The 27,999-nt window shown below is 38.5% G+C and overlaps 1 protein-coding gene across 1 annotated transcript in view; it reads left to right on the forward strand.

The window, feature by feature from the left end:
• The first annotated feature begins 13,014 nt into the window (after window positions 1-13,014).
• Window positions 13,015-27,999, forward strand: part of GLIPR1 (GLI pathogenesis related 1) — a 40,835-nt gene continuing 25,850 nt past the window's right edge. The window contains exons 1-2 of the mRNA XM_069489513.1: window positions 13,015-13,499; window positions 27,105-27,380. Of these exons, the coding sequence (XP_069345614.1) occupies window positions 27,189-27,380 (192 nt within the window). The 5' untranslated portion in view covers window positions 13,015-13,499; window positions 27,105-27,188. The remainder of the gene's footprint in view (window positions 13,500-27,104; window positions 27,381-27,999) is intronic.

A 27,999-nucleotide genomic window follows, 5' to 3' on the forward strand; every position in this document is an offset into this window, starting at 1 on the left:
TCATATCACCATATGGTTAAAAACAGAATGTCTTCTTAAGTTTTGTTTCCCAAGCCCTTGTTTTAGGCATTCTGTCTAGCTCAGCTCTCCCAGAACTCAAATGCCATATGTGCCTAGAACCTTAATTTTAATTTTAATTTTTATTACACAGGTTGATCCCTTCAACTAGCCTAGCCGATTATTAGCACATGAGTACCAGAGATATTTGGGGAAATTACCTTATTCTGTTTTCATGGCATTGAGTTCAGGAATATACTTTAACCAGGATTTTCTGGCCTTGATAGTTTGGAGTGATAGATAAGCATTTGGTCCATGCTTTAAAGTACTGTGTATTCTATTCTACACTGTAAAACTCTGAGACCATTGAGATACTCATGGCCCTGGTGTAACAGAGGGAATGGACTGAAAGAAACAGCAAAAATATTTTCTGTCTCTTTAAAACATCCTGCACTCTTTTTTAAGAACTAAAACCTGCGTCCCTGCCTCAGGCCACTGATTGGGAGGAGCAGAGGAATGTACTTTATTCTTTGTGCTACAGAAGATGGCTAAACTGGAACTCTCCTGGCAGAGGTCTGAGTGGAGGTCAGGAGATTGTCTTCCCCCGAGATGGGACAGATCAAAATCATCAAATGTAGTTGAACAATTGCCTGAAGCTGAATGGCCTCCCTTTAAAAGCTCTGTATTTCTGCTTATTATTAGGATGATGGCATTTCAGACATGATTCTCCATTTTCCTTCTTTGCCACCAAAGTAATAAACTTCTCTTTCCTTCTCCTCAACCCATTTGTTCTCGTTCTTTTGATGCAGCCTCAAGGACAAGTGCCAAGCTTTTGGTAACACTGGTGAAGTAATCTCTGTCAAGTGTCTAGATTACATGTGAGAATAATCCATCATATGATTAGGCCTGGAGGAAGACAGATATACTTCTAGTCCTTTTTTCATTTATATTTTAACTTCTGCAATATACATCTGCTGGTGAAGTTTAGTACTAGGATGATTGTACCTTTTTTATCCTGGAGAATGTTGCTGATCTCTCTGCCATATATCTTGACATTCTTTTGTGTTGTTTACATAGTAAAACCTATTTGATGTCCTCAAGTGTTTGATGCCTATCCATCAATCTATATCCATTGTCATTTAGCAGTTATGCAGAATGGCAGCCAAAGGAAATAACACAGAAGACTCTATATCCAATATGGATAAATCTGTGTGGGGAAAACTCTGGTATAATAAAGAGAACACGTGATATCCTCTTTGTTATTCCAACAATGAAACCATGTTGATTTTCTGCTGACCCTTGATTTAGTGAAGGGGTTACAAAAGTAGACAGCATAATATAAACTTAGCCAATAAATATTGACAAAATGTTAGTGATACAATGCTGTCTTGAGACCTCCATTTAAATGGTCAAGGATCAGACATGTTATTTTTGAAACCAGATAAAGGTGAACTTTGTTAGGTTTGCCACAGGTTCCTCAGTTTCCCATAGCAATGAGCTACATTGTTGTGTGGTAATAGATACTACACAAAGGAAAGCTGAGGAAGAGCAGGAATAAGTGCTGAATGTTCACAAGGAACAGCACAAAGTAATGGGGGAGTAACTTGCTAGACAAGGCTTGGTGTCTCTAGAGGGAGTAGAACATGTAATCATTTAGACAACCATGACTGTCTTCTACATCATTCAACATAAGGTTGCTGGGAAATTAAGTTGGTCAATAGTGTGGGTGCTTTGGATGGTACTTCTTTTTTCCTATGAAATAGTTGTTTATTACTGTTTGTTTTATTTTTTTGTTTTTATTTCAGCATATTATGGGGGTACAAATGTTTAGGTTACATATATTGCTTTTGCCCCACCCAAGTCAGAGCTTTAGGGATGTCTGGATGGTACTTTTTCCTTCTCTTCCCTGGCAGGAATTCAATGTTTGTCCTCATAAGGGGAATTGCCAAAGTACATGCCCACTAACAAAATGAAAATATTACCTGAGTGGGGAAAATATGATCATGGACAGTATTAGACAGGAGCTCTAAAGATATTTAAAATCTAAGGAGTACTAATTATATTTTTCTTATTAAGCAGATTTGATAGATCTCATCATTAGAGAAAATCATAATCACTAACCTGACTCATTCAAGTTGGGACAGCGCAACACTGGTGACTAGTCTGCCCCACGCAGCGTAGCGCTAAGCAGTGCGGGGCAGTGGGGTGGGGAGGAAACAAACCTATTCAGCTATAGCTTTTAGTTTAAAGTAACCCTTACTATGTCTCCTGGCAGGGATGTGCCAGTTTGGGGAACAGAACTACAAAGTCTGCAGAGCATAAAGCCACCCAGTGGGTCATTGGGAGTGATGGTAATTGGGCCACTCATGCTTCCACCCCTTGGTTCCTGGTTTCATGTATTGGGGGAATATCCTTGCAGAGTACACTTGTTCCTTGGTATACACAGAGGATGGGTTCCAGGACTCTGGGGATACCAAAATCTGCAAATGATCAGGTACCTAGTATAAAATGGCGTGATATTTGGACATAACCTATGCGCATCCTCCCATATACTTTAAATCATTTCTAGATTACTTATAATACCTATTATAATATAAATGCTATATAAATGTTATACTATATTGGCTTTTTATTTGCATTTTTATTATATTGGTTTTTTAATTGTTTTTTTTTTTGAGGGGGATGAGATTGATCCTCAATTGGTTGAATCTATGGATGCAGCACCTGCAGATATAGAGGGCCAACTGTATTGCCTCTAGCCTGGAACTTTAGCTGCACCTTCAAATCCCACTGCTTTATCAGGCCAGCAGTTCCTACATGGTATGATAGGTAATGCAATCAGTGGATTCCATAGTCAAAGCTCACTTTCTGAAAGTCCTTCACTGTAAAGTGAGACCTCTGATTGGATGCTAACTTTTGTAGGAGTCTATGCCTGTGGATCAGGCACTCAGTAAACCCATACATTATGGTATTGGCTAACACCCCAAAGGCAAGGAGGTCAAATCCATACTCAGGATAAGTGTCAGAACAGGTGTTCCAATGAGAACTATTCCAATAAGAAAGAACTATTGACTTTTCCAGGATGGAAGGGGCCTAATGTAGTCAATTTACTAGAGAATGTCAGTTGGTCTCTTCAAAGAATAGTGCCATGTTGGGGACTCATCATTCATTTCCATTGTGGGCAGGTTGTACATACAGAGGTAACTAGACCAGCCTTGATAAATGCAAGTTTGTGCAAATGGACATATGTGTTGCATGCATGCATTCTATTTGCCCATCATACTTATTCTGGGTACCCAAAGGCTGGCTAATGTCAACTGGTTGAGTCATTTTGTCTGCTTAATTATTCAGTGCCTCTGGTGAGCATTAACTTATAAAAAATTTTCATATACCGTTCCTACTCCCATATCTCCATTCACATGTCATTGCCCCGGGCCCTCTTGTTTCTGATCTTCCAATCCTTTTCTTTCTAAACCCCTGATCTTTGGCCAGGCATTTCCCACTATCCATGTGTCCATATTTATTGTCACCTCAGGCCACTTCTACTTTGATACAAAGTGGATGGCCAGGTGTCCCACTCCAAGCTCCACCTTGAAGATGTTTCCTCATCACTGGTGGTCTTTCAGGGCCACCCCTGAGTATGACTACCATGCTGACATTGCCCATTTTCAGCTTGCACCCACCTGTCAGGCCAGTCAACTGGTAAACCAAGATTGGCCTTTTTTCATTTCCTTTACCTAGTGGTACAGGAACCCCTCCCCCATATGGTGATAGGTGTAAGCTGAGAGAGGAGTGCTGGTACAGCTGTGGTAGGTACATGAGGTCTAGGTTATCTGTTTATGTGGCTTACTCATGCCCCCTGGTCCTGCTTGGATTTGATCCTAAATGTACCATTTATATCTTATAGATATATTATAGCTGGCACTGGCTGACTTTATGACATAGTGAGTCTCACATAACATAGCTCATGATGGGTAGCTCTGGGTAAATGATCACTTGGTATCCTGTCAGGTGGTGTGCTTATTTCTTTGCAGCAGAGTACTCATATGCTGCAATTTGTCGTTTACTTTAGAGGATCTGTTTCAGCATCTTCCTCCTGACCTCTGGATTCCTAAAATTTTTATTAAGTGGAAGATTCTTCTGGAATGCATATATCTTACCAAGGCCTCCAGCATGCTAGCCACTTCTTCCTCATCCTGCCAGATCAGCATCATGTCATTAATATAACACATCAATGTGAAATTGTACAGGATTCCAAACAGTCGAGTTCAAAACAGATTTATCGGTTGATGCCTGTAAAAACTGCAGCATCAAAGAGTACAATCTTGGAAGGAAAAAAAAAAAGAGTAATTTTACTGTGGAGAAAACTCACAAACACTACATCAGCCAGGTGATCAAGTGTCAACATCAACAGTAGAAAAGTCATGTTAATAGTATGTATGGTTGATATGACATGATGAGGATGGCACTTTACCTCTGTGGTCTTCTTCCCAAAAACACATAATCTCAGCCTAACCATGAGACAAGCTTCAGACAAATCTCAGTTGAGGGACATTCTATAAAATACTGACTAGTACTTTTCAAAACTGTTGACATCATCAAAAACAAGGGAAATTCGAGAAACCATCACAAACAAGAGAAGTCTAAGCTTAGAAGCATGACTACTAAATGTGATACGGTATGCTGAACAAGATCCTGGAACAGAAAAGGATATCAGGTAAAAATTAAAAGAATCTGGATAAAGTATGGACTTTAGTTAATGATAATGTATCAATATTTGTTTTATTGTGAAAAATGTTAAATATAAAATGTTAATAATAGGAGAAAGTGGGTGTGAGGTGTATGGGAACTTTGTACTGTCATTTTCAATTTTTGTATAAATCTAAATGTGTTCTAAAGCAAAAAGATATCTTAAGAAAATCAAAAAAGTATATTTTGTGGCACCTGAAAATTATATAAAATTCAAATTACAATGTCTATAAATAAGGTTGTACTGGAACACAAAAAATAAACGGCAGAGGAAGCAGAAGTAGGTAGGAAACTTTTCAGAGAAAATGTATATCTGACACCTGTGAAGGGGTAGCGGGAAGGACAGATTCAGAAGGAAGAGACCCAGACTACAATGCAACTCTGGGGAAATCTCAGCCCATACAAGGGGAAATTGTAGCGAAAAATCCCCACAGAGATTTTTTTTGTGTTATGAGAAATATGTGTTGGGCAAAAATGGCTTGGTGTAGCCATCATGCTCAGTTATTGAGTAGGGCTTCCCAGGAAAAGTGTGGCATTGGCTGAAGTGCTGTGGCAGATTTCAAAGGTGCTGCCTTTGTTCTCCTGAAGGGAAATCTTAGGGGTGTGCCTCCATGTTTGCACAGGCTATGAAGCAGATTCACCTGAAGTAACTGACACTTCATAGAGGTCAAAGCATATGTGCAGCATATCTTACAGCTTGTAAAGTTTCAAGGAGAAGATAAGGGAAAAATAAAAGAAGAATAAAGATTCTGTAGTTAAACAGCCAGCCAGAAATGCAAAGCATTTGCCATATCTTAGAATCTAGCAAGGTATTGAAATGTATACCAAGTTCTGAAAGGCAGTGGAAAGGATATAAAAGTGGCTTGCTCTATATAAATTGCCACATTATTTTGTGCATAAGGAAAATGGCGTTGCTTTTGTAAATGGTCTCTAAATCCTATAGGAAAAGAATATTCTTGACATAACAGAGTGCAATGATAATTGATTTAGGAGCCATGAACCAGAATAAAAAAGAAAACTGATCTTTATGAATTAGAAACATAATAAAGAAAAAGCAGTGAAATAAGAGCCCATGAAGAGTTTCTGTTTCTGGATCCTGGCCAAGAGTGAGAGAAGACAGAATCTTTGTGAACATGGATGATCTAAACTTAGGAATTTTTGAGCCAATTATACACAACCCCTGTAGCTAGCCAGAAGAATTATTGTTAATACTAGGAATTATGGAATCAACTATGCATAGACAGTGGCTGAGGATTCTGGGGTCACAATTTAAGGGAGCACAAATCTGGACTCACTTTGGGCCAATGGTGACATGACAAGCCATTAATGACCTCGAGAGATGGTATATACCCAGAGGAGTGGTTCTCAAGACTCCAATTTTCCCACTGGTGGGAACAGGCTTATTAACTGGTAATGCTCCTGTTGGGAACCAAGTATCATTGTATTTTGTGTTCTTGTGTCATATTAATAAAATATATCTAAATTCCTTTTTAATGGCTGCAAAAATTTCTACTCCATGAATGCTTTATAAATAACCTGCTTCCTTTTATTGGACATTCACGTTCTTTCTACCATACTACATAAATGATAATGGCTGTCAACCTACCTACTCAAAGGGAGATTCCTCACTACTTTCATTCAGTTCTAACTTGGTGGGAACATGGGAGGTGGTTCTCCTTTTATGCCTCTGTCTCCACATAAATTGCATAAAGAAAGGATAACAAAGTCCAGGACTGTTAATTTGTAAATTTTGTACAAGTGACCAGTTGGTAGGAGTAGAAAGTCATAGGGACAACTGGTCCTCTGAGTTACTTCCACTCTGCTCCCTAGTCCTCTCTAGACCTTCCTCCATGTCATGGTTAATTTTAGTTATCAATTTGACTGGATTAGGGGACACCTAGAGAGCTGGTAAAGTATTGTTTCTCTGTGTGTGTGTGTGTGTCTGTCTGTGTGTGTTTCCAGAGAAGACTGAAACATGAGTTGGTGGACTGAGTGGGGAAGACCTGCCCTCAATGTGGGCGAGCTCCATCCAATTGACTGGGAGCCAGAATAGAACAAAAAGGCGAAGGAAAGGTGAATTTTCTCTTTTTGTCTCTTTCCCTCCCTCCTCCCCCATTTTCTCTCTCCTGGATCTGAGACACACTCGTCTTCTCCTACCCTCGGAAATCAGAACTCCAGGTTCTCCAAACCTTGGACTCCAGGACTTACATCAGTAGCTCCCCAGTTTCTCAAGCCCTCAGTCTTCAACTGAAAGTTACATTATGCACTTCCTAGTTCGGAGGCCTTTGGACTCGGACTGAGCTACACTACCTGGCTCCCTGGGTCTCTAGCTTGCAGGCAGGCTATGGTGGGATTTCTCAGCCTCCGTAATCATGTGAGCCAATTCCCCTAATAAATCCCCTCTCATAAATCCCTCTGTATATATGCCCTATTGGTTTTGTCTCCCTGGAGAACCCTGACTAATACATTCCATTTCTTTTTTGTGTTAAGTTGCTATGCTAGCTGCTTTCTCCTCAAGCTTGGGGCTTATATCTAGGGCCGATTTATCCAACAGATATAGTATCCATGGATCCAGGGCCAATGATACTTTTAGGGAGCCAAGAAAATGTTTTAATTTTCATTTGTTTAAAAATAAGAAGGCGGCCAGGTACAGTGGCTTATGCCTTTAATTCCAGCACTTTGGCAGACCAGGGTGGGAGGATTACTTGAGCCCAGGAATTTGAAACCAGCCCGGGCAACATAGCGAAACCCCACCTCTACAAAAAAGAAAATAAAAAAATTAGTCAGGTGAGGTGGTATGTACCTGTAGTCCTAGCTACTCAGCAGGCTGAGGTGGGAAGATCCCTTGAACCCAGGAGTTTAAGGCTGCAGCGAGCTATGATCACGCTACTGTACTCCTGCCTGGGTGACAGAGTGAGACCCTATCTCAGAAGAGAAATAAATATAGTAATAATGAGCCTGATGATGAATCCAGCCTGGATTATATTTGCCTTTATACTAACATAGTTGTAAAATATAATTTTTAATATTTTTTTATGGCAGAAGGGGCCTATAAAGGCAAAAGTGCCTAGGGACCAGTCCTTCTCAGATCTGACACCTAGGCTGATGATTTCTTTAAGTTTCTGGAATGAGTTAGGGGCACAAAAATATCTCTTGAAGTAAACATGGAAGAGAAAGGGGAGAGATAATTAGATTAACACTTTGAGATCAACCCCTGCCACACACACACATATCTGAGCACTTGTCCAGAATAAACTGTTAACACTGGGATGTTGAGGTATACAAAGTTTGAAGGCATTTGATTTCTTTTGCCACAATAAACAACTCTTATCATCAGCGGATGGGAGTGCCTATTTCTCTCCTATCCAGTAGAGAGTGCTCATTCTTTCTATTCTCTGTCAATCTGAGAAACTACAAATGTTGCCTTTGTATTTTAATATATATATTTTTTTTTTTTTTTGAGACAGAGTCTCACTTTGTTGCCCAGGCTAGAGTGAGTGCCGTGGCATCAGCCTAGCTCACAGCAACCTCAAACTCCTGGGCTCAAGTGATCCTCCTGCCTCAGCCTCCCAAGTAGCTGGGACTACAGGCATGCGCCACTATGCCCGGCTAATTTTTCTATATATATATTTTTTTAGTTGTCCATATAATTTCTTTCTATTTTTAGTAGAGATGGGGTCTCGCTCTTGCTCAGGCTGGTCTCGAACTCCTGACCTTGAGCGATCCACCCGCCTCGGCCTCCCAGAGTGCTAGGATTACAGGCGTGAGCCACCGCGCCTGGCCTTAATTTATATTTTTAATGCTAGTGAAGTAGACATTTTTTTCTTATTGGCCAGTTGCAGTTCTTTTATTGTTTGCCTGTACATATTCTTTGCCCATTCCTCACTTGGAGTTTTTGTTGATTTCTTATTGGTATGTAGAACTACATAGATTTAAGGATGCTAACCATGCTATGTTGTATGGTTTGCAGTATCTGTCCCCAGTTTGACATTTGCCTTTATATTTGTCGATGGTGCTGCTTAGAATCTCTCTATGTAGCAGGAAAGATGATTGTCAGTAACCCTAGGCCTATATCCTTACATCTCACAGAGGAGAGATAATCTGTCTTAACTAGCTCCAGCCCAAAATTCCTAGAAATAACTCCAATTGGCTTACCTTGGAACATGTTCTCATTCCTGAACCAATCACCATACCCAGAGAATGCAGAAAAAGATCAAGAAATACTCTTGACCCAATCTGGAATCTGTGCTCATTCCAGTACTTGGAGGTGGAGGAGTAGAGCTTCATGATTTGACAGCAAGCAATGGCTAGAGAGAGCTGGACAATGAGAAGATATTCAAGACACAGGAATACTATCCTTACCACAGTTAATTGCAGCAGTATACCATTGCAATTTTTCCCAAATTAGTAGACTAGTCCTGAAATCACTTTTTGAATAATCAATGGATCTGCCAAATATGTTTGGGCACATATGAGGTGAAAAAACAAAAAACTCACAATTCTGGCCAAATGCATTTTTGAATTTGAAATTTCAGTACTTAAATACTGAAATAAACAAAGTTAAACTTATTAGTATGTACTAAAGAAATTCTCAGAGCCTTTGTTATGCTAAATATAAATTAGGGATAAACTGTGTGTAGAATATGCAGTGTTTTTCACACTCTTTATCATCAAGCACTTTGTCATATATCTGCTCTTTTTTCAAGAGAATATAGTTTGATAAAATGTTGTCATATGTTAAATTCTTATGAATACTTGAGTTTCTTTCTGGACTTTTGACTTATTTAATTCCATTAATCTGTTTAGTTAGGCTAGTGGTAAGAAATGGATTATGCTGAGATGCTGTTAACTAAGAGATCTAGGAATATCACTTCGGTCCCATTCTTCACACTTCCCCTCTGACACACACTCCCTAGAGATGCATGAGAATTATGGAAGACAAAGTAATTCTTTACTACTAACAAGGGCTTTATCTCCAAATCCCACCAAAGAACCAAGACCCATAATGAGCTTGATTAAGCCATGTCCAGCTCTGGCCTGTGCATTCCCCAACCATAATATCTAAACCTGGGTCTTAGAACTTAACCACTGAGAAGAAATGAAACCATACTCACCAGCACTAGAGGAAACAGAAGCAAAGGAATTTAGCAGATGTATATTCCAGGCCTATCCTATGTGGGTAAAGTTAGAAGTGTTACAAACTCCAGAAGAAGCTGCCTCCAGGCATGGAAGAAAAATAGAGAAGAGATCACACCCATGTTATTATGAATTTTTATTTACTTTAAATGCTCCACCCCAAATAACATGGCCCAGTCAATGCAATGGAATGTGACTAATCAGGATCAGTGTTCTTGCTAAGGGTGGAGTAAGAGGGCTAGAATTAATATGAGAGCTTGAACTCCTAACAGAGGCCAATTTGTTAATATTTATACCAGTAAGATTATTTTATTATTAATTATTACTATTATAGTAATCTTTTTTCTCATTTTTCTTAGAAAAATCACTCCTTGTTTTTTCTTTTTCACATTTATTTTGCTGTTCTCACTTATCTTTTGCATAAACTCTAAGATAGTTTTGTCAAGTTATGAGCAAATCCTATTAGTATTTGTTAAGACTTTTTTTTACAGCAGTTTTAAATTCACAGCAAAACTGAGAGAAAGGTACGGCAATTTCCCATATAACCTGTGCCCCTACACATGTGTACCCTCCACCATTATCAACACCTTCCTCCAGAGTGGTACACTTGGTAAACCTATGTTAACACACTATAATCACCTAAAGTCCATACTTTAGAGTTCACTCCTGGTGTTATACAGTCTATGGATTTGGACAAATGTATATTGACATGTATCTGCCATTCTAGAATCATACAGAATAGTTATGTTGCCCTAAAATCTGTGTTCTGCCTATACATGCCTCCACATATCTCCAACCTCTAACAACCACTCATCTTTTTAATGTCTCTCATAGTTTTGCCTTTTCCAGAATGTCATATAGTTGACTCATATAGTATATAGCCTTTTCAGATTGGCTTCTTTCCTTCTCATCTAGTGCAGCTGTTGCTTCTTATTTTGGGATTTTCTTTTGTTTAGTTGGGGTTCCCCCCTGCCCCCCGCCCCCGCACTCATACTGGTGTGTTTGTAGCATAAGTTGGGTGAGAACCTTTGGCTTTGCTTGAGGGTACTTTGATGGCAATCTAGGTTTTGGATGGATGCCGTGGTTATGGATATCCTTAGTGTGGTAGTTTTCTTAGTTGCTAGTTATTTGTAGGCTGTAGCAGTGGTGAGCTATGTGATTGGGCAGATTTCCTTGTCTCTCTTTGATGAGGGAGGATATAGGTCTTTGAAATCCTTTCTCTTTCCTTAGGCCTGTGGTCTTCTTAACTGTGTGAATTGTATTGGAATACCTAGTTTAATCTCTGAAAGAGTAGGTGGTGCTTGCGGGTGAGAATCAACCACACCTTGTATGATTAAGTCAGTAAATGCTGTAAAAGATGTGAAAATTGACCTCGCTGTCATTAGGTGGCACTTGCCCAAAGGAACAAGCTGCAGTGTTGTTTTGGGGAGCTGTGACCATCTCTAGTCCTTCACGAGAAGCACCTGAATGCCCCTGGTGGCGAGTGGAGCCCTGAAACTCCCAGGTGAGTCTTCGTTCTCTGCCACAACAGAGGCAGGTGGGAGAGTGAGGCGGGGTGGGGCTGGGATGGGCAAGCTTGACCTCAGGCTCCACAAAAGCTGGCAAGGTTGCTGTTTCAGCAAGTGTCAAATGTCTGCTCCCAGCTTCTGGGTAAAGCCACCAGGAAGGGGCTGAAGTGTCCCCACCAAACCAGAATGCCTGCTTGTGGAGGCAGGGCCATCTGAGATTCACAATCTGGTTGTCAGGAGTGGGCTCTGCTCTTCTTCTCCCCACTCCTGCTCCATGGCTTCCCCCCAATGACTGCTGGCTAGCAGAAGCCCAAACTAGCCGAGCTCCCCCACAATTGCACTGCAGACTAAGGAGCTTCCCTGCCCAGGATGCCAGCCTGGGCTGAGAGTGTGGCCTTCCTGTGGGGGGAGGGTTGCTCCAGGAGTGTGCTGAGGCCAGGACCCACAGTGTACTCTCCTTTCAGTTCTGCCCACATGGGCTCCCTTGCCTCCTGAGATTAGTTCACAAATCTCTTCTCCATGCCCCCAAACAACACAATTGAGACCTAGTGATACAGTATCTGGCCTGTGGGCCTGTCCCCCAGTCCTTGAATATCAATCCCTGACGATGCCAGGGATAAGTGTGCTAGTCCCAATTGGCCTATGAGGTGCTCAGGCATGTTTGATGTCCCTCTATTTCAGGGTTTGCCCTGCTCTGATGGAGCTGCCATGCAAGCAACAGCAGGGAGGGCCAGTGAGCCAGGAGCTCGTAGTCCAAGCACCCCTCAACCTGCTACAGGACCCCACTAATTATTTTTTAAACATTTTTTCTGTTCCTCTCTCTCTTTTTTTTTTTTCTCCTTTTGGTATTGCTGCAGTGCAGTGGCCTGATCATAGCCCACTGCAGCCTCAAACTCCAGGGCTCAAGTGATCCTCCTGTCTTACCCTCCTGAGTAGCTGGGACTCTAGTCACATGCCATCATGCCTGGCTAATGATTTTTATTTTTTGTAGAGATAGGGTTTCACTGTGTTGTCCAGGATGATTTCAAACTCCTGGCTTCAAGCAATTCTCCTGCCTTCCAAAGTACTGGGATTACAGATAAAAGCCACCACACCTGGTCTTCTATTCTATTCTTTTTGCAGTCTTTTTTCTCCTTGCTTTTCAGTTTTAGAGGTTTCTGTTGATATATCCTCAAAGTCAGTGATTCTTTTATCACTGTGTGTATAGTCTACTATTATAATAAGCCTGTCAAAGGAATTCTTCATTTTTGTTACAGTGTTTTTGATCTTTAGCATTTGTTTTTGATTCTTTCTTAGGATTTCCATCTCTCTGGTTCTATTGCCCATCTGTCTTGTATGCTATCTACTCAATCTGTTAGAGCCCCTAGCATATTAATTATTGTTGTTTTAAATTCCTGGGCTGATAATTCCAGCATCGCTGCCATGCCAGGTACTGATGCTTGCTCTTTCTTAAAATTGTTTTTTGCCTTTTAGTATGTCTTTGTAATTTTTTTCTTGATCAGCAAATATGTATTGTGTAAAAAAAATGCTGTAAATAAGCCTTTAGTAATGTGGTGCTAAGGTGTTAGGGGGGGCAACGTGTCCTACAGACCTATGATTAGGTCTCAGCCTTTTAGTTAGTGTATGTCTGTGGACTGTAAACTTTGTAAGTGCTTCTCAGTTCCCCTCTCCCCTTGGGTAGGACAGGATGGCTAAAGTGGGCTGAAGTTGAGTATGTCCTTCTCCAGTGTGGAAGGCTAGAATTGGCTGCAGTTGGGTATTTCCCTTCCCCCAGGTCAATTAGGCTCTGATAAAACTACTGCAGATTAGGCTGTGGTTAAATAGTTTCTGCTGAGGGCAGACCTTCTTAAGAACAGAGTGCTCTGGAGTATTTCAAAATGGCTGCTTTCCTTCTCCCTCTGCCAGATGCATGAGGGGCTTTTTCTCTGATATTTACTGTGAGGTAAAACTAACAAAAGGGTAGGAACTTCTTATTGACTACATTCCTCCTGGAGTTTTTAACTCTCAGACTTGTCCACACCGAGCCTCCAGCAATTCATCGATTCCAGTTCAGGTTTTCCTGCCCCAGCACTGGTTCCTGCAGAAGTTTCTGTTAGTGAGTCAGCTCTGGTAAGTCATGACTCCCTTTATTTGCCTGTCTGTCTCTCTGTTCTTGGGGGAAACAGTTTGTCCTGTGTCTTTTCCTCTCCTATCGATCGAAAAGGAGTTGTTGATTTTTCAATTCATTCAGACTTATTTGTTAGGACAGAATGCTGACTTCTAAGCTCCTTATATGCAGAATCACAAACCAGAAGTCTCCCAATTAGTATTTTTAATTTGGATTATTAAAATCGGGATTGTACTCAGTTTATATTTTACAATAATGAAAAATGCTTCTCAGTACAATTTTCCAATTCCGAAAATGGGCTCCATATTTATTCAATTTAGTTATGTACTATCACTTGTTTCTTTTTTTTGTTGTTGAGGCAGAGTCCCGCTCTGTCACCCTGGCTAGAGTGTCGTGGCATCAGCCTAGCTCACAGCAACCTCAAACTCCTGGGCTTAAGCAATCCTTCTGCCTCAGCCTCCCGAGTTGCTGGGACTACAGGCATGTGCCACCATGCCCAGCTAATTTTTTTTTCTATATATTTTTAGTTGTCCAGCTAATTTCTTTTTATTTTTTAGTAGAGACAGGGTCTCACTCTTGCTCAGGCTAGTTTCGAATTCCTGAGCTCAAATGATCTGCCCACCTTGGCCTCCCAGAGTGCTAGGATTACAGGTGTGAGCCACCGCGCCCGGCCTCACTTGTTTCTTAATTGCTTTCCTCTGTGGAAAATTTTTTCTCTGTCTCTCAGTTTCTTCTTTTCTTTCACTATTTTTTCTGTTTCTTCCTTGAGGCCGTCTTCTCTACCTTTCTTACTTTTTCTCCTCATCCCTTTGTCATGATAGTAGTGCAAACAGGCAATATGTTCATATGTATATATTTGATTTCAGCTTAACAATTACATAATTTACATATAATTATTAGTACTTAAATGATTAATGCTATCAATTAATAGGTTGTTTAATGTCAAAGGGGCTTTTGCATATTACTTTATAATTATTTTAATGCTAAATTTGTTTATGTTCTAATTATCGAAACTGTGGAACTCAATTTTAAGCATATAAATTTATTTATTACCCTTTCTATAAAAGTATATTATAATTGCAGCTTTAGCATAATTTACTTAACAATTAAATAACTTAAGAGCAAGAAAAAATGGTATTTTTATAAATATAATGATTAAAAAACTTTGTCCTATACTAAAACCTCAGTACTTGGATGCAATTATTTCTGACTTTCCTTTATAGAGATATAGTAATGCTTATTTTGTTACCCTCCCAGGATGATCCACAAGAAAATCTTCCTTTAAGCAGCTTCTATTATATTGCTATCCTCTCATGTTCAGGTACTCAGGAGTTAAGACCACCACAATCTGAGTTAGATGCTGTGTTTGTTACTTAGGGCTGCCATAGCAAAGCTCCACAAACTGGATGGCTAAAACCAGAAATTTATCCTCTCACATTTCTGGAGGCTAGAAGTCCAAAATCAAGGTGTTATCTGGATCATGCTCCCTCCAAAACTTCTAGGAGAGGGTGCTTCCTTGACTCTTCCAGCTTCTGGAACTAGTTCCAGCCCCAGGAATTACTTGGCTTATGGCAGCCTAACTCCAGGCTCCACCTCTATCTTCTCACAATCATTTTCCTTCTGTGTGTCTCTGTGTCTTCACATGGCATTTTTCTTTCTGTGCTTCTACTCTTACTGTAAGGACACTAGTCATACTGGATTAGAGTCCATCCTAATGACCTCATCTTAACTTGATTACATCTGCAAGGATCCTATTTCCAAATATTCTGGGGTACAAAGGGTTAAGACTTCATATCTTTTATAGGGATACAATTCAATCCATAAAAGGTGCCTTGGCTGGGGATGCTGATATCTCTCTGAATAACTTCCCTAGAAGTAACTTTTTTCTCTGCCTCCTATAGAAAAGAGAAACTAGCTATCTCCATTGTATCCCACTCTGATATAAGCACCACCCCTTCCTTCCTCTTCATGCTTAGAGTGTGGATGTGAAGCCATATGTGGAACACCTATCTTGTGACCATTAGATAAAAAGCATGAGTAGAATGGCCACAAGCCAAGGATGATGAAGCAGGAATATATTATAGAAAGCTTGAAATACTGATGACATTATGTTGTTGCCTCATTACCCCTTTGAACTTCTTGTCATTTTAGGAAAGTTAGACCCCATTGTGGTTAAGTCACCATAGATGAGTTTTTGTGCAACTAATATACCTTTTTTCTGCCTTTGAAAACAACCTCAAAACAGTAAAACTCAAAATAAAACAGCTTGTGTTTCAAGACTGCATGTCCTGGCTTGACTGCTTATGCAAACCTATGAAAGTCGATCATGTTTATTATTGATTTAATATTAGCATATCTTAGCACAGCAGAAGCAGATAACATCTTTTTAAAATAATAAATAGTATACATTTTAGTTGTGTTTTCCTTGTTCTTTTTGTCTTAAATCAAAGTGTGACCTCTATATCGCCACACTTATTAGTGAAATTTTGAATTGTAGTCTCCAGTTGTAGTCTCCTTGGTGACACATGTCCTCCTCACAAAAGGACTGTTGGCAGCAACTCACTTGTTCATGTGTGTGATTGTGTTTGGCTTTGGCTTTGCAACTTTAAATTTAGGTCACAAATGACCTCAGACACTGCCTATTGGTAAATTTCCTATATGGTTTCTGATTTGGCTGGCTGTTTCTTCATCTTCCCTTGCTCTCTGATTCCACTTTCCTAGTGCTGACTTTGACATAAGTTTTTAACCTTCTTTGCAACTGGCAGTACCAAGGAATTTTGGCTGAGCCAAAATTGTGTTAACAAAAATTGTTAACAAAAGTGGTAACCCTTAGCAAGACTGATCAAGAAAGAGAGAAAACAAAAATTACCTGTATCAGAAATAAAAATAGGCTCTAGAGAAATAAAAAGAATAAGAAGTAATTATAATGAATAACTTTTTGTCAATAGATTAAACAATTTAGATGAAATTGACAAATTTTTGAGTGAGTTCACTTCCAAAACCAACATGAGAATAAAGAAAATATCTGAATAGCCTCATGTCAAGAATTGTGAAGGATCTGAGATCATATCCTACTTGCAAACTAACAAGTTAGCCACACTTTCAGGGATGCTGAAAGAAAATATAAGACTTCTGGGTCAGAGACAAAGAATGGTATTTTATTCATAGCAATGAAGGAGTGTAATAAATTAAAGCTTTTAAAAACATTTTCATTTCTTAAATTTTATTTTTATTCAAGGTGCATATGCATAATTTAAGAAATCAAATAATATAAATGCTACAGTAAAATAATAACAGTTGTTGCTGGAGCCACAGGTGACAGGACGTGTTTTAGTAGATGCTTTAATAAAGAAACTGCAGCAAATAAAACAGGAAAAAAGAGTTGAGAATCAAAATGTTCAAAGGAAACAGCAAAACTGCTGTTGAAACCACCATTTCCTGTGAGTTAAACAAGTTCAAAATCATTTCCTTCTCAGAAGAGAGAAATTACCTAGGGTCAAAATGTGTAATTAGGTGAACAGTGTAAACATTAATTCAATGCTATCAAAGTATATTATCTATATTATCTTTTTGACCATTTATATTTGACATTCCTCCCAGTAATATAAACACTCAGATGCCTATCAAGTTTAGATACCTAACAAGTTTAACTCATGAGTGACTAAATCTAGCAGCACTATTCAAAATCATGTAAGCACTCCATAAGCACAAGCATCAACCTATTAATTTATTTTATTCATTTCTGCATATTTATTTAGGAAATATATTTATCCCATTGGAATTTATAATTTTTAAAACTTATCCATCATAATTATTTCAGGATAATTGGTATTAGAAGAGGACTGTTTAAAGCAAACATACTTTAAATGAGAACCAAAACTTAAAATGTGGGGGAAATTATTTAAATGAATTTTCTTTTGAAAACTGAAAATTGGAAATCGGGTTCACACTTTTCAAATATTTAGCAAATGCTTAACTGAGATTTGCAACCATGGACTAATTTAGGGAAAAAAAGAATGAGTGTTGATGGAGTCAGCATAATTTTTTGGCAAAGATATGTGGTAACATACAACAGCATATTTCACTTCACGTTTGACTTCCAAAGTAAAGAGGGTCATTAAAAAATATGTATCAGAGGTCTTTATCAATTTTCCAAAGAACTCTTACAGTCCTTTGACATTTTTAAGGTCTAATGGAGTCATTATTTCATTTGTTCTCCTTCACATGTTAACTCCTTCACATGTTCTAGTAAGCTCTTCGTCAACAGCTTTTTGAATAAATTCCTAAAATCCTGAATCTTTTGCAAGAATTTCAATGTCACTTTATAATCGATTTATTATATGTGCTTTGTATTGTTGGATGTCCACAGCATTGCACAATTAGCAAGAGACTTATGAAGACGTTGACTCTTCCTGCAAGAATTAATTGTAATTATATAGGGAGTAATTGTATAAGTTTATTAGTGAATTTATGACTACTTTAGCTGCCCTCTGCTACCTTGTAACTGTGGTGACTTGAATATGAATACTTGGAAAATGAGGATGGCTATATTTTAATTGTTATTATACAATATGTTAAGACAGAATTCATGTAATCTTATGATAATTGGGCAGTAGCATTGTCACCTACATCTTCCTAATTAATTGTAATCTCATATTGCTAAGAAACTTGAATTTACTAGATAGTTTGGAGAATTACAAAAAACAGAATATTCTTACAAATATAGATTTATACAAAAAGTTCCTAGTTGAAAATATTCCAAAACTGAGTCCACACTTCTGTTAGTCACTATATCCATACTGAACATCATGGATTATTTATTTAAAACAATATTGTCTAATAGAAATATAATGTAAGCCACACGTATTTAAAATTTTCTTTTAGCTACATTAAAAAGGTAAAAATACGCAGGCAAAACTAATTTTAACAACATATATTATTTAATCCAATATATCCAAAATATCATTCAACATGTAATCAATATAAAAACTATTAAGAAGACATTTTACATTCTTTATTTCATACCACGTGTACATTTTGCACTTAGAGCACATCTCAAGTTAGACTGGCCACATTTCAAGTGCTCAGTAACCCTATATGGCCAGTGGCCATGGTGTTAGATAGCACAGATTTAAGAATTGAGCGCTTTCAAGTGGCTCAGCTCTAGAGCATATTTTATTCAATATTCAAGTAGTTTTCTGTTTACTCAATATGATTTGAGGTGGGAATTCTGAATAAAAGGTGCTATGGACTAAATGTTCGTGTCTTTCCAAAATTCACATGTTGGAACCTTAACTCCCAATATCATATTAGGAGGTGGGGCCTTTGAAAGATAATTAGGTTCAGATGATATCATGAGGGTGGAGCCCTCCTATGGGATTAATGTCCTTCTAAGAAGAGGAAGAGACTAAAGCTTGCTCTCCCCGTCTGCCACGTAATAGCACAGCAAGAAGGTGGCCATCTGCAAGCCAGGAAGAGGGGAGGGCCCTCACCAGAAACTGAATTGGCTGTCACCCAGATGGTGTGTGAGACTACCCCATCTCCAGAACTGTAAGAAATAAATTCTGTTGTTTAAACCACCCAGTCACTAAGACAGAGGAAAAGACGGCAGAGAGGCAATATAATACAGTTTAGTGAAAAAAGAAGAGATGTATGAAAAGGAAATAAAAGAGCAAAGAGGAATGGAGATGCTTAAGGGAGCAGAAAATGTAACATAGAAAAGGTAACATTTGAGTTGGGGCTTGAAGGATGAGTCAAAGTTTGACAGAGAAAGAAGTCAGAAAATAACACTGCAGTCAAAACAGACAAAGACACTGAGTCACAACAGAGGAACCTGGTGTTTGGTGTCTGGTGAGAAGTTTAATAAAGCTGAACTATAGGAGCCACGGTCTCCAGGCTGGGTAGGTGGCCTGAGGATTCCAAAATGTTTGGATCAACCACTGCTCAAATGAAAAAATATATCTGATTAAAATTTTGCTGAGCAACAACAACCTGTGATGATGCCCATCTGCATAGTTTTTCTATTTTCTGTAGTTCTACTTAACTATTAATAACACAAACATTTTTGACCAAGGATTGGCTACGTTAGCTCATAGGAAAATGCAAAGGGAAAGCGTACTGAAGATACCAGTGTGAATATGCTTGTGATTTTTGATTATTGGTTCCCAGGTTAAATGAAGAAAAGAAATAGAGACAGGTTGGGATTGGGGGTGGTAGGCTGAGAGAATAAGATGATGAGAAGCCTGAAAGTTATCGTCAATAGGACAAAGCTGTAGTAGCAGGGACAGTACAGAATTTAAGAGGTGGGAGGGAGAATGTTATGGCCAAAGGATAGGAATTTGGAGGCAGAGCAATTCTAGTTGGTAAGGCCTGGGAATATGTCTGTATGAAAGAGTTGCTAAAGTCAGAGGAGCAGAATGGGTTAAAGAAGTTTGTGGGTAGACTGGTAGATAATTCAAATTAAAATGAAGATTATGGGCCAAGGCACAAGTCTTCGGAGGTTAAGGAGGAGCTCTGAGGATGATGATAAGAGTGCAATTTGATATAAATGAACATCATACATCTCAGAGGTTACTGATGGAAGGCCGTGTGGTAATGGTCTGGAAGCAGCAGTGAGAAACTGGGAGAAGTTTAGTCCCAGCAACTCAAGATAAAGTGAATGAGAGTGATTGAGTGTCTTTGGCCTTAATACTTTGCCTGGGATAAGATGTCATCAGGGCAAAAAGCAGCAGCCTGGTGCAAAATAGTGGTTCTCAAACTTTGACCATATCCCAGAAACACTGGGAAGAGCTGACTAAAAGCACTTCTAGGTGGTTATGGTGTGGAAATTCTAACGTACATCAACGTGTGAGAGCTATTGTTATAAAGAGATAACCTGGGTTTAATTTACTTCTTTCACTTACTGTGTGAACTTGAGCAGTCTATTTAACTCTGGTTCTCAGTTTCTTCATCAAAAATGTAGCCATAAAATACATATAATACTTACTTTTTGGGATCATAATGAAGTAAACATGAACTGGGAACATGCCAGGCTATACTGTGCTATGAAAAGTATAGAGCTGGTAATCATGGACCACAATGAACTGGCAGAAGATAGCTGCCCTCTTTGAGTAAACATGCGACTATTAGGCTTCCCCAGTCATGGGCAGGGTTGAAGCTAGGGGGCAGAAGATGAAGGCATGTTGCTATGGTAACTGCACACTAGCTCTCTCAGCCTTTCCACATGAGAGCTGATTTTCCTGCATGCTATTTGCAGTCTGTACAAAGGTCTTTGTTCAATTACTGAGAGGCTGGTAGTGTAACTGCTGATGTATACGAACCGTTATCTGAGGTCACCCCAGCAGAAAGGCCCTGAAGAAACTTGGAGTGCACAGTGCAAACTTTTCTCTTGCGTAACTCAGATCAGAACAGCATTACTCCGTAGAGAAAAAAAAGGGAGCCCCAGGCAGATGTTTATATTGAAGTTGAGTTAACTCATATTTCAACCTCAGAGCACTCTTATCAAACTAAGAAAGGCAGCAAGAGAATGTGCAACTTCAATAAATGTTATTCTCTGAATTATATCTATGCTAAAGAAAGTTTTAAAAATATATTTATAGAAAGACAAGCGTACCAATGTTTAAGAGCTTAGAAATGCATGCTACTCAATTATCATTTTTTTTTTCAGGATATTATGGGGGTACAAACATTTTGGTTACATATAATGCATTTGCCCCGCCCAAGCCAGGGCTACAAGCATGTCCCTCCCCCATACAGTGCGTTCTGCTTCCATTAGTTTGGGTTTACCTCCCCAACCCCACCCCTGACCAGCATCCAATGAGTATTACTACCATGTGAACACCTTAGTGTAGGTTGGTTAGTACCAATTTGATGTACCAATTTGGGTGCATGTGGTGCATGTTTTTCCATCCTTATGATACCTCACTTTGAAGGATGGGCTCAATCTCTATCCAGCATATTATAAGAGGTGTTAGATCACCATTGTTTTTTGTAGTTGAGTAGCATTCCATGGTATACATTTACCACATTTTATTAATCCACTCATGGATTGATGGGCACTGGATTGTTTCCACATCTTTGCAATTGTGAATTGTGCTGCTATAAACATTCCAGTGCAAATGTGTTTATTTTAGAATGTCTTTTTTTTTTCGTTTGGATAGATGCCTAGTAGAGGGATTGCTGGATCAAAAGGTATTTCTATTTTTAGCTCTTTAAGGTATCTCCAGATTACTTTCCACAGGGGTTGTACTAATTTGCAGTCCCACCAGCAGTGTAAGAGTGTTCCAATCTCTCCACATCCATGCCAGCATTTGTTGTTTTAGAACTTTTTAATAAGGGCCATTCTCACTAGAGTTAGCTGATATTGTAGTTTTGATTTGCATTTCTTGTCATTAGTCTGTCTTCTTTTGAAAAGTTTGATCGTGTCCTTTGCCCATTTATTGATGTGGTTGTTTGATTTTCTCTGGTTGATTTTCCTAAATTCTATATACATTCTTGTTATCAGCCCTGTATTGGATATATAGAAACCAAATATTTTCTCCCATTCTGTAGATTGTCTATTCGCTCTAATGATGGTTTTCTTGGCTGTGCAGAAGCTTTTTAATTTGATCAGGTCCCATTTGTTTATTTTTGTTGCCATTGTGATTGCTTTGGGGGTCTTCCTCATAAATTCTTTGCCTAGGCCAATGTCTGAAAGAGTCTTCCTGACATTTTCTTCCAGAATTCTTAAGGTTTAACACCTTAGGTTTAAGTCTGTTATCCATTGTGAATTGATTTTTGTTGACAGGTGAGAAGTGGGGATCTAGTTTCAATCTTCTGCATGTGGATATCCAGTTTTGCCAGCACCACTTATTGAATAGAGATTCTTTTCCCCAATGTAGATTTTCGTCTGCTTAGTTGAAGATTAGATGATAATATGAGGATGGTTTTATATCTGGGATGTGTGTCCTATTCTAAAGGTTATATCTCTGTTCTTGTGCCAGTACCACGCTGTTTTGGTTACTATAGCCTTGTAGTAAAGTTTGAAGTCTGGCAGAATGATGCCTCCCAATTTTTTCTTTTTGCTTAAGATTGCTTTGACTACACGAGGTCTTCTCTGGTTCCGGACTAAGCGTAGAATTATTTTTTTCTAAATCGGTAAAGAATGATAGTGATATTTTGATGGGGATTGCATTAATTCTGTAGATCACTTTAGGTGGTATGGACATTTTAACAATATTGATTCTACCAGTCCATGAGCATGGTAGGGATTTCCATCTGTTTAGATATTCTACAATTTCTTTTCTCAGTGTTTTGTAGTTTTTCCTATATATGTCTCTCACCTCCTTCATTAAATATATTCCTAAATATTTAATTTTCTTTGATGCTATTGTGAAAGGTGTTGCATCTTTGATTTGATTTTCGGCTTGACTGTTATTGGTATATATGAATGCCACTAATTTGTGTGCATTAATTTTGTATCCTGAGACTTTACTGAATTCATTTATCAATTCCAGGAGTCTGTTGGTTGAATCATTGGGTTTTTCTAGATATAATAGCATATTGTCAGCAAAGAGTGAGAGTTTGATCTCTTCTGCTCCCATTTGGACACCCTTAATTCCCCTCTCTTGTCTAATTGCTCTGGCAAGGACTTCCAGCACTATGTTGAATAGAAGGTGGGGATAGTGGGCAACCTTGCCTAGTTGTTGTTCTCAGCAGAATGCTTTCAATTTTTCCCATTCAGTATGATATTGGCTGTGGGTTTACCATATATGGCCTTGATAATTTTAGGAATGTCCCATCTATGCCTATTTTGTTAAGAGTTTTTAACATAAAAGTGTGCTGGATTTTGTCAAATGCTTTATCTGTTTCTGTTGAGAGAATCATATGGTCTTTGTTCTTGCTTTTATTTGTGTGGTGAATTGCATTTATAGATTTGCATATGTTAACATTATCTTGAAATTAATATTTTTAAAAGTGTCTGCTCTGTTTAATTATGAGCAGAATTGATCCCTGTGCTTGTAAATTTGGTGTGGTGGCTACCTCTCTTGTTATGCCATGCAAGTCAAAAACAAAATGCAGAAGTTCCACTTTGGCTTCCTCATTAGAAAAATTGTGTCTCAAGTTTAGCTAAAGTTAGGAAGTGGTAAACTAAAATATAGCATACAAAGAGAGAGAAAATAGGAAGTACTTAAATATGCATACTGACAACATGTTTTCCTTGACCAAACTTCAGCGAGAATCCTCTAAGCCCTCTTCTCTACTAGGTCTTGACTTTGGCACTTTTCCTTTCCAGACTTGCGTAGCCCAGTTTTAGAAAGAATCCTGTTAAGTTGATTTAGAGAGAACCTCTCCTATCCTTGATACCTGATGACCCTGGCTTGCCCAGCAAGAATCCTGTTGTATCAGTCTAATAAGAATTCCCCACCCTTAATGTCTCTTCTTAGTAATTTTCCACCTACCGTCTCTGCTCCTTGGCTATAAATCCCCAGGTGTCTTTATTATATTCACAATTGAGTCTATTTCTGAAGTCTCTTTTCCCCTATTGTAATAGTTTTCGAATAAAATATATCTTTAGCAGTTTAACAAGTATCTAAGTCTGGTTCTCTTTGACAATATGTATAACATATAGTTCCAATGTTTAAGACAATATATGGTCTCTTTCATCACTAGGAAATGGAGGCAAAATATAAAGTTGAAAAAAAATTTTAAGATAATATATGATCTCAATGCCTGTATACTGATGATGAAAGTATAAATGAGTATAAGATCTAAGAGGATAATTGGACACTCTATATTTGAAATCTTTAAAACACTCATATCCTGTTACTAGCTCTAGTTCTAGCAATCAGTTGTATTAAATATGGAATATATGAAGATATCCATAGCAGTATTACTTATAATAAAGACAAATTGAAAGAAATCTGACTATCTAACAATTTGTTATGTAAATTATGATACATTCATTTGAGGAAACATTGTTCAGTCCTTTTGTTTATGAAGAGTTATAATCAAAAACATACTTATGAAATAATTTTAAGTATAGACAAAAAGACCCAATAGAATAGGTGACCAGAGGCCTTTGTAGCCTAAATGTTTACAGAATCTAATCAGAAAGGGTGGAATTATAGGGCATTCTACATCATTTCTTCCTAAGAAATAAAAATAAACTCATCATGTATCTAAATGGATGTGTTTAGAACAGTATAGGAAGGGTGAGATTTTTTCCATATTATATATATATAATTATCTCTAGATACACAAACTGTTGCTTTTTATAAAGCACTTTAGTAAAACATTCTGAGATAAAGAAACATATCCCATCATGTAACAATAACCACAATTAATACCTGAATTACCAGCATCCCTTTTGTCTTTTATCTACATAGGTTTATCAGGCTGTGTATATGTGTGAATTTGTACATTATTTTAAAGATCCCATGGCTCTCCAAAACAAAAATAGTTTGGTTTACTTTCTGAATATAAAAGACAACATATGCTCACTATACAAAATTAGACAATACAGAAAAGAATAAAAAAAAGGTTTAAAAAACTCTCATAAAATGCCATCATTCAGCAATAAGCACTGAAAACAAATCTCTTTCTTAGCACATAAGCATACTGATCAAGGAGACCAGGGCAAAGACCCACAGTAAGGAGTGGAAAAACTCAAAGCAAAGTTGTAATCCTTCTAAGAAGTGGAGGCTTGCATTTTTTTTCCAGGTACAAGTTCCTGTTGCTGCAGAAATATAGTGTGAATTGAGAAGTCTGAGAGCTGTGGCTCTTAAGGAGCTACATTGCTCTGCGTAATAATGTAAAAATCATCTCTGTGATGACAGACTTTCCCTTTTGCTGATTATTTTCATGAAATTAGAGAAAAATTAACTAATTCATCTCAATACCAAGATAATATTGCTTATTCCTGAAAATTATACATATACAACAGGGATTACTCAAGTAACCAGAAAACATCACTGAATTTGCTTGCTTGTGAGATCTCATTTATCCTGTTATTGTTTTCAGCACTCAGTCTAGCCCACAAAGAACCAGAAGAAGATGAAAGCAGGCTCTGAACTGGTTACCACTTCATACTGGAGGAAGGTCTCATCTTTGCTTGTCACTACATTGATCAAAAAGTTGCCTCTGAGCCCCAAACAAGAAGATCCTTATCTTAGATCAATACAATGTTGAAATTAGGAAGCCTGGACAAAATTTAAAATTATACATGAGTATTTTGTAAGGTTATTTGTGTATGTGGCAATCAGATTCTGCCTTATAGTTCTGTAAGTTCTACTCTTTAAGAGTTTCCTTTAGAAATATTTCCCCCCACCCCATTCCATTTTCTCTCTCTCTCAATTTTCTAAAGTACAGGTGTTTTCTAGAACCAGATCATACTGCAGCTAAAATTCTCCAATAACTTGCCATCACCTTGGTGATAAAATCCAAAACATTGTCAGAATCCAGAAATCCTCCCTGATCTCTTCTCTCCCCAGTTGGCACAAAATCACCATTCGGATTGTGAAATCCATGAGACCAGGCATCGTATTTCTTACCAGCCTGAATCAGTATTTGAAGACCTTATCTATAGAGGGAGACAATATGCAGTGGTTCTTGCTCTATTCTTGCCATGACACCATGTTTCCAACTTCACAGCTAGATATGTAGTTCCTGTCCGCCCAGTTCCCTTCATCTCTCCAGCCCTTTTTCACTTTATCAAAACCTAGCCAATTCTGGCCTCAGCAAAGACCTCACCAACTGTATGTGGGAGGCCATCTCTGTCCTTTCCAGAATGGGTTAAGCATCCTCTCCTGAGTTCTTACCTCCCTGTGCTTTCTTATATCCAGATCTCCAATGGCCCCTGTTTGTTACCACCTTCTCACAGCTCTTACCACTGTGTGCTCCTTGAGATCAGTGACTGTGTTTTTATCTCTATATTACTAAGCCGAATACATAGAGCAGGAATTTAATATGTGTTGAATTGGTACATTGGCTCGCTCATTTGATCTTCCCAAATCTCTGTGATAAAGAAGGTAGAAAAGGTCCCGTTAGCCTCACTCAGCAGATGGCTGAGGCTTAGAGAGTTTGGTAACTTGCCCAAGGTCTTACCGCTAGTTAGGAACAGAACTTAAACTAAAATCTGAATTTGAAGCCAGTGCTCTTTCTACTATTCAGCTATTCTCTCCCCACCCCGTGAGTGCCTGCAAACACTCATGCTTCCTCCACAGTGAATGAATTCTGGGTCAAGATGATGATGTCAACTAGATATTCCAACCACTGTGTGTTGATATGACTCTTACAAAAAAAAAAAGAAAAAAAGAAAGATTCTTGAAAGCGTTTTGCAAGGCTTTTATAAAAGTAAGAGATATGCTTTTATTTAATCACCACAACCTCTGTTAAAAATTGGAGACTGTTATTTCTGGAAACTCCAGAATTTTCTTTGGAAATATCCCCCAACTCAAAAGAAAGTCTGACGCAGCCTCATAAGAATCTGTGTTGTAATAGGTGCTGTGTCACTGAAAACCACTGAAAAGACAGGGTTAAGAACACAAAATGAGCTGCAAACCATATATGGAGAAACCCATTTCTTAAAACTTGTGATGAACTCAGTTCTGCTTTCCATTTTTTCAAAGCTGAAGTCGGCTATGCTTTGTAACGCTGCCAGCTGAGAACTCTCAAAAACTGCAGCCGCTCGGATTGCAGCCTCCCGAGGCTCCATGCCAGACAGACTGAGCATGCGAGTCACACTTGCTACGGCAGCCTGGATGGTTTCTTTCGTCTCTAGTTATCCATTTACAGAAAATACTTTGCCAGATATTGAAAATGAAGATTTCATCAAAGACTGTGTTCGAATTCATAATAAGTTCCGATCAGAGGTGAATCCAACAGCCAGTGATATGCTATACATGGTAAGAAAAATATCAATATTTGGGGCATGAGTCAGTCAAAAATAGCTAATACGTATTGACTCCGGGGTTAAATCCTTGGTAATCTGGAATGATTTTTTTTCATTGCGATTAATGTGTGCAAGAAATTCACAATCTTTGATCAAAACACATCCAGTTTAGTTCTGTCTACTCAACTGTTGTTAGAAGCAAGCTCCACAGTACATTTCTCTTCTCTTTTTGGACACTTCCTTTTCTCTGGGCTTAGGTAGATTTTATTTCTTTTTCTTGTCATTCTCGTCCCTGTTAATTTTTGTGGTTTGTTTTTGTTTTTGTTGTCTCTAAGTTTACTTTTTTTGTTGCCAGCACAGTACTGACTTTCTCAGGAACGCGGTTTGGCATCTGGGGAAAGGATAGGATTTTTTTTTCAGTGAGGCTTGGGTTTGAATCCCAGATCTGTGGCTTTGAGCTGATTTTTAACCTGTCTGAACTTCTTAGGGTATAGGCTATTATGGTTATCATATGAAATGTGAAACACAGCACACACTATTTTGCACACACTGTAATTGTCCTTCAGTAAAATGTTGATCTGTTTCCCTCACCTAGATTCTAAATTCCAGGAAACTAGATCATCATGTTTCCT

Source organism: Eulemur rufifrons, chromosome 16, assembly GCF_041146395.1.
Source record: "Eulemur rufifrons isolate Redbay chromosome 16, OSU_ERuf_1, whole genome shotgun sequence".
Classification (NCBI taxonomy): Eukaryota; Metazoa; Chordata; class Mammalia; order Primates; family Lemuridae; genus Eulemur; species Eulemur rufifrons.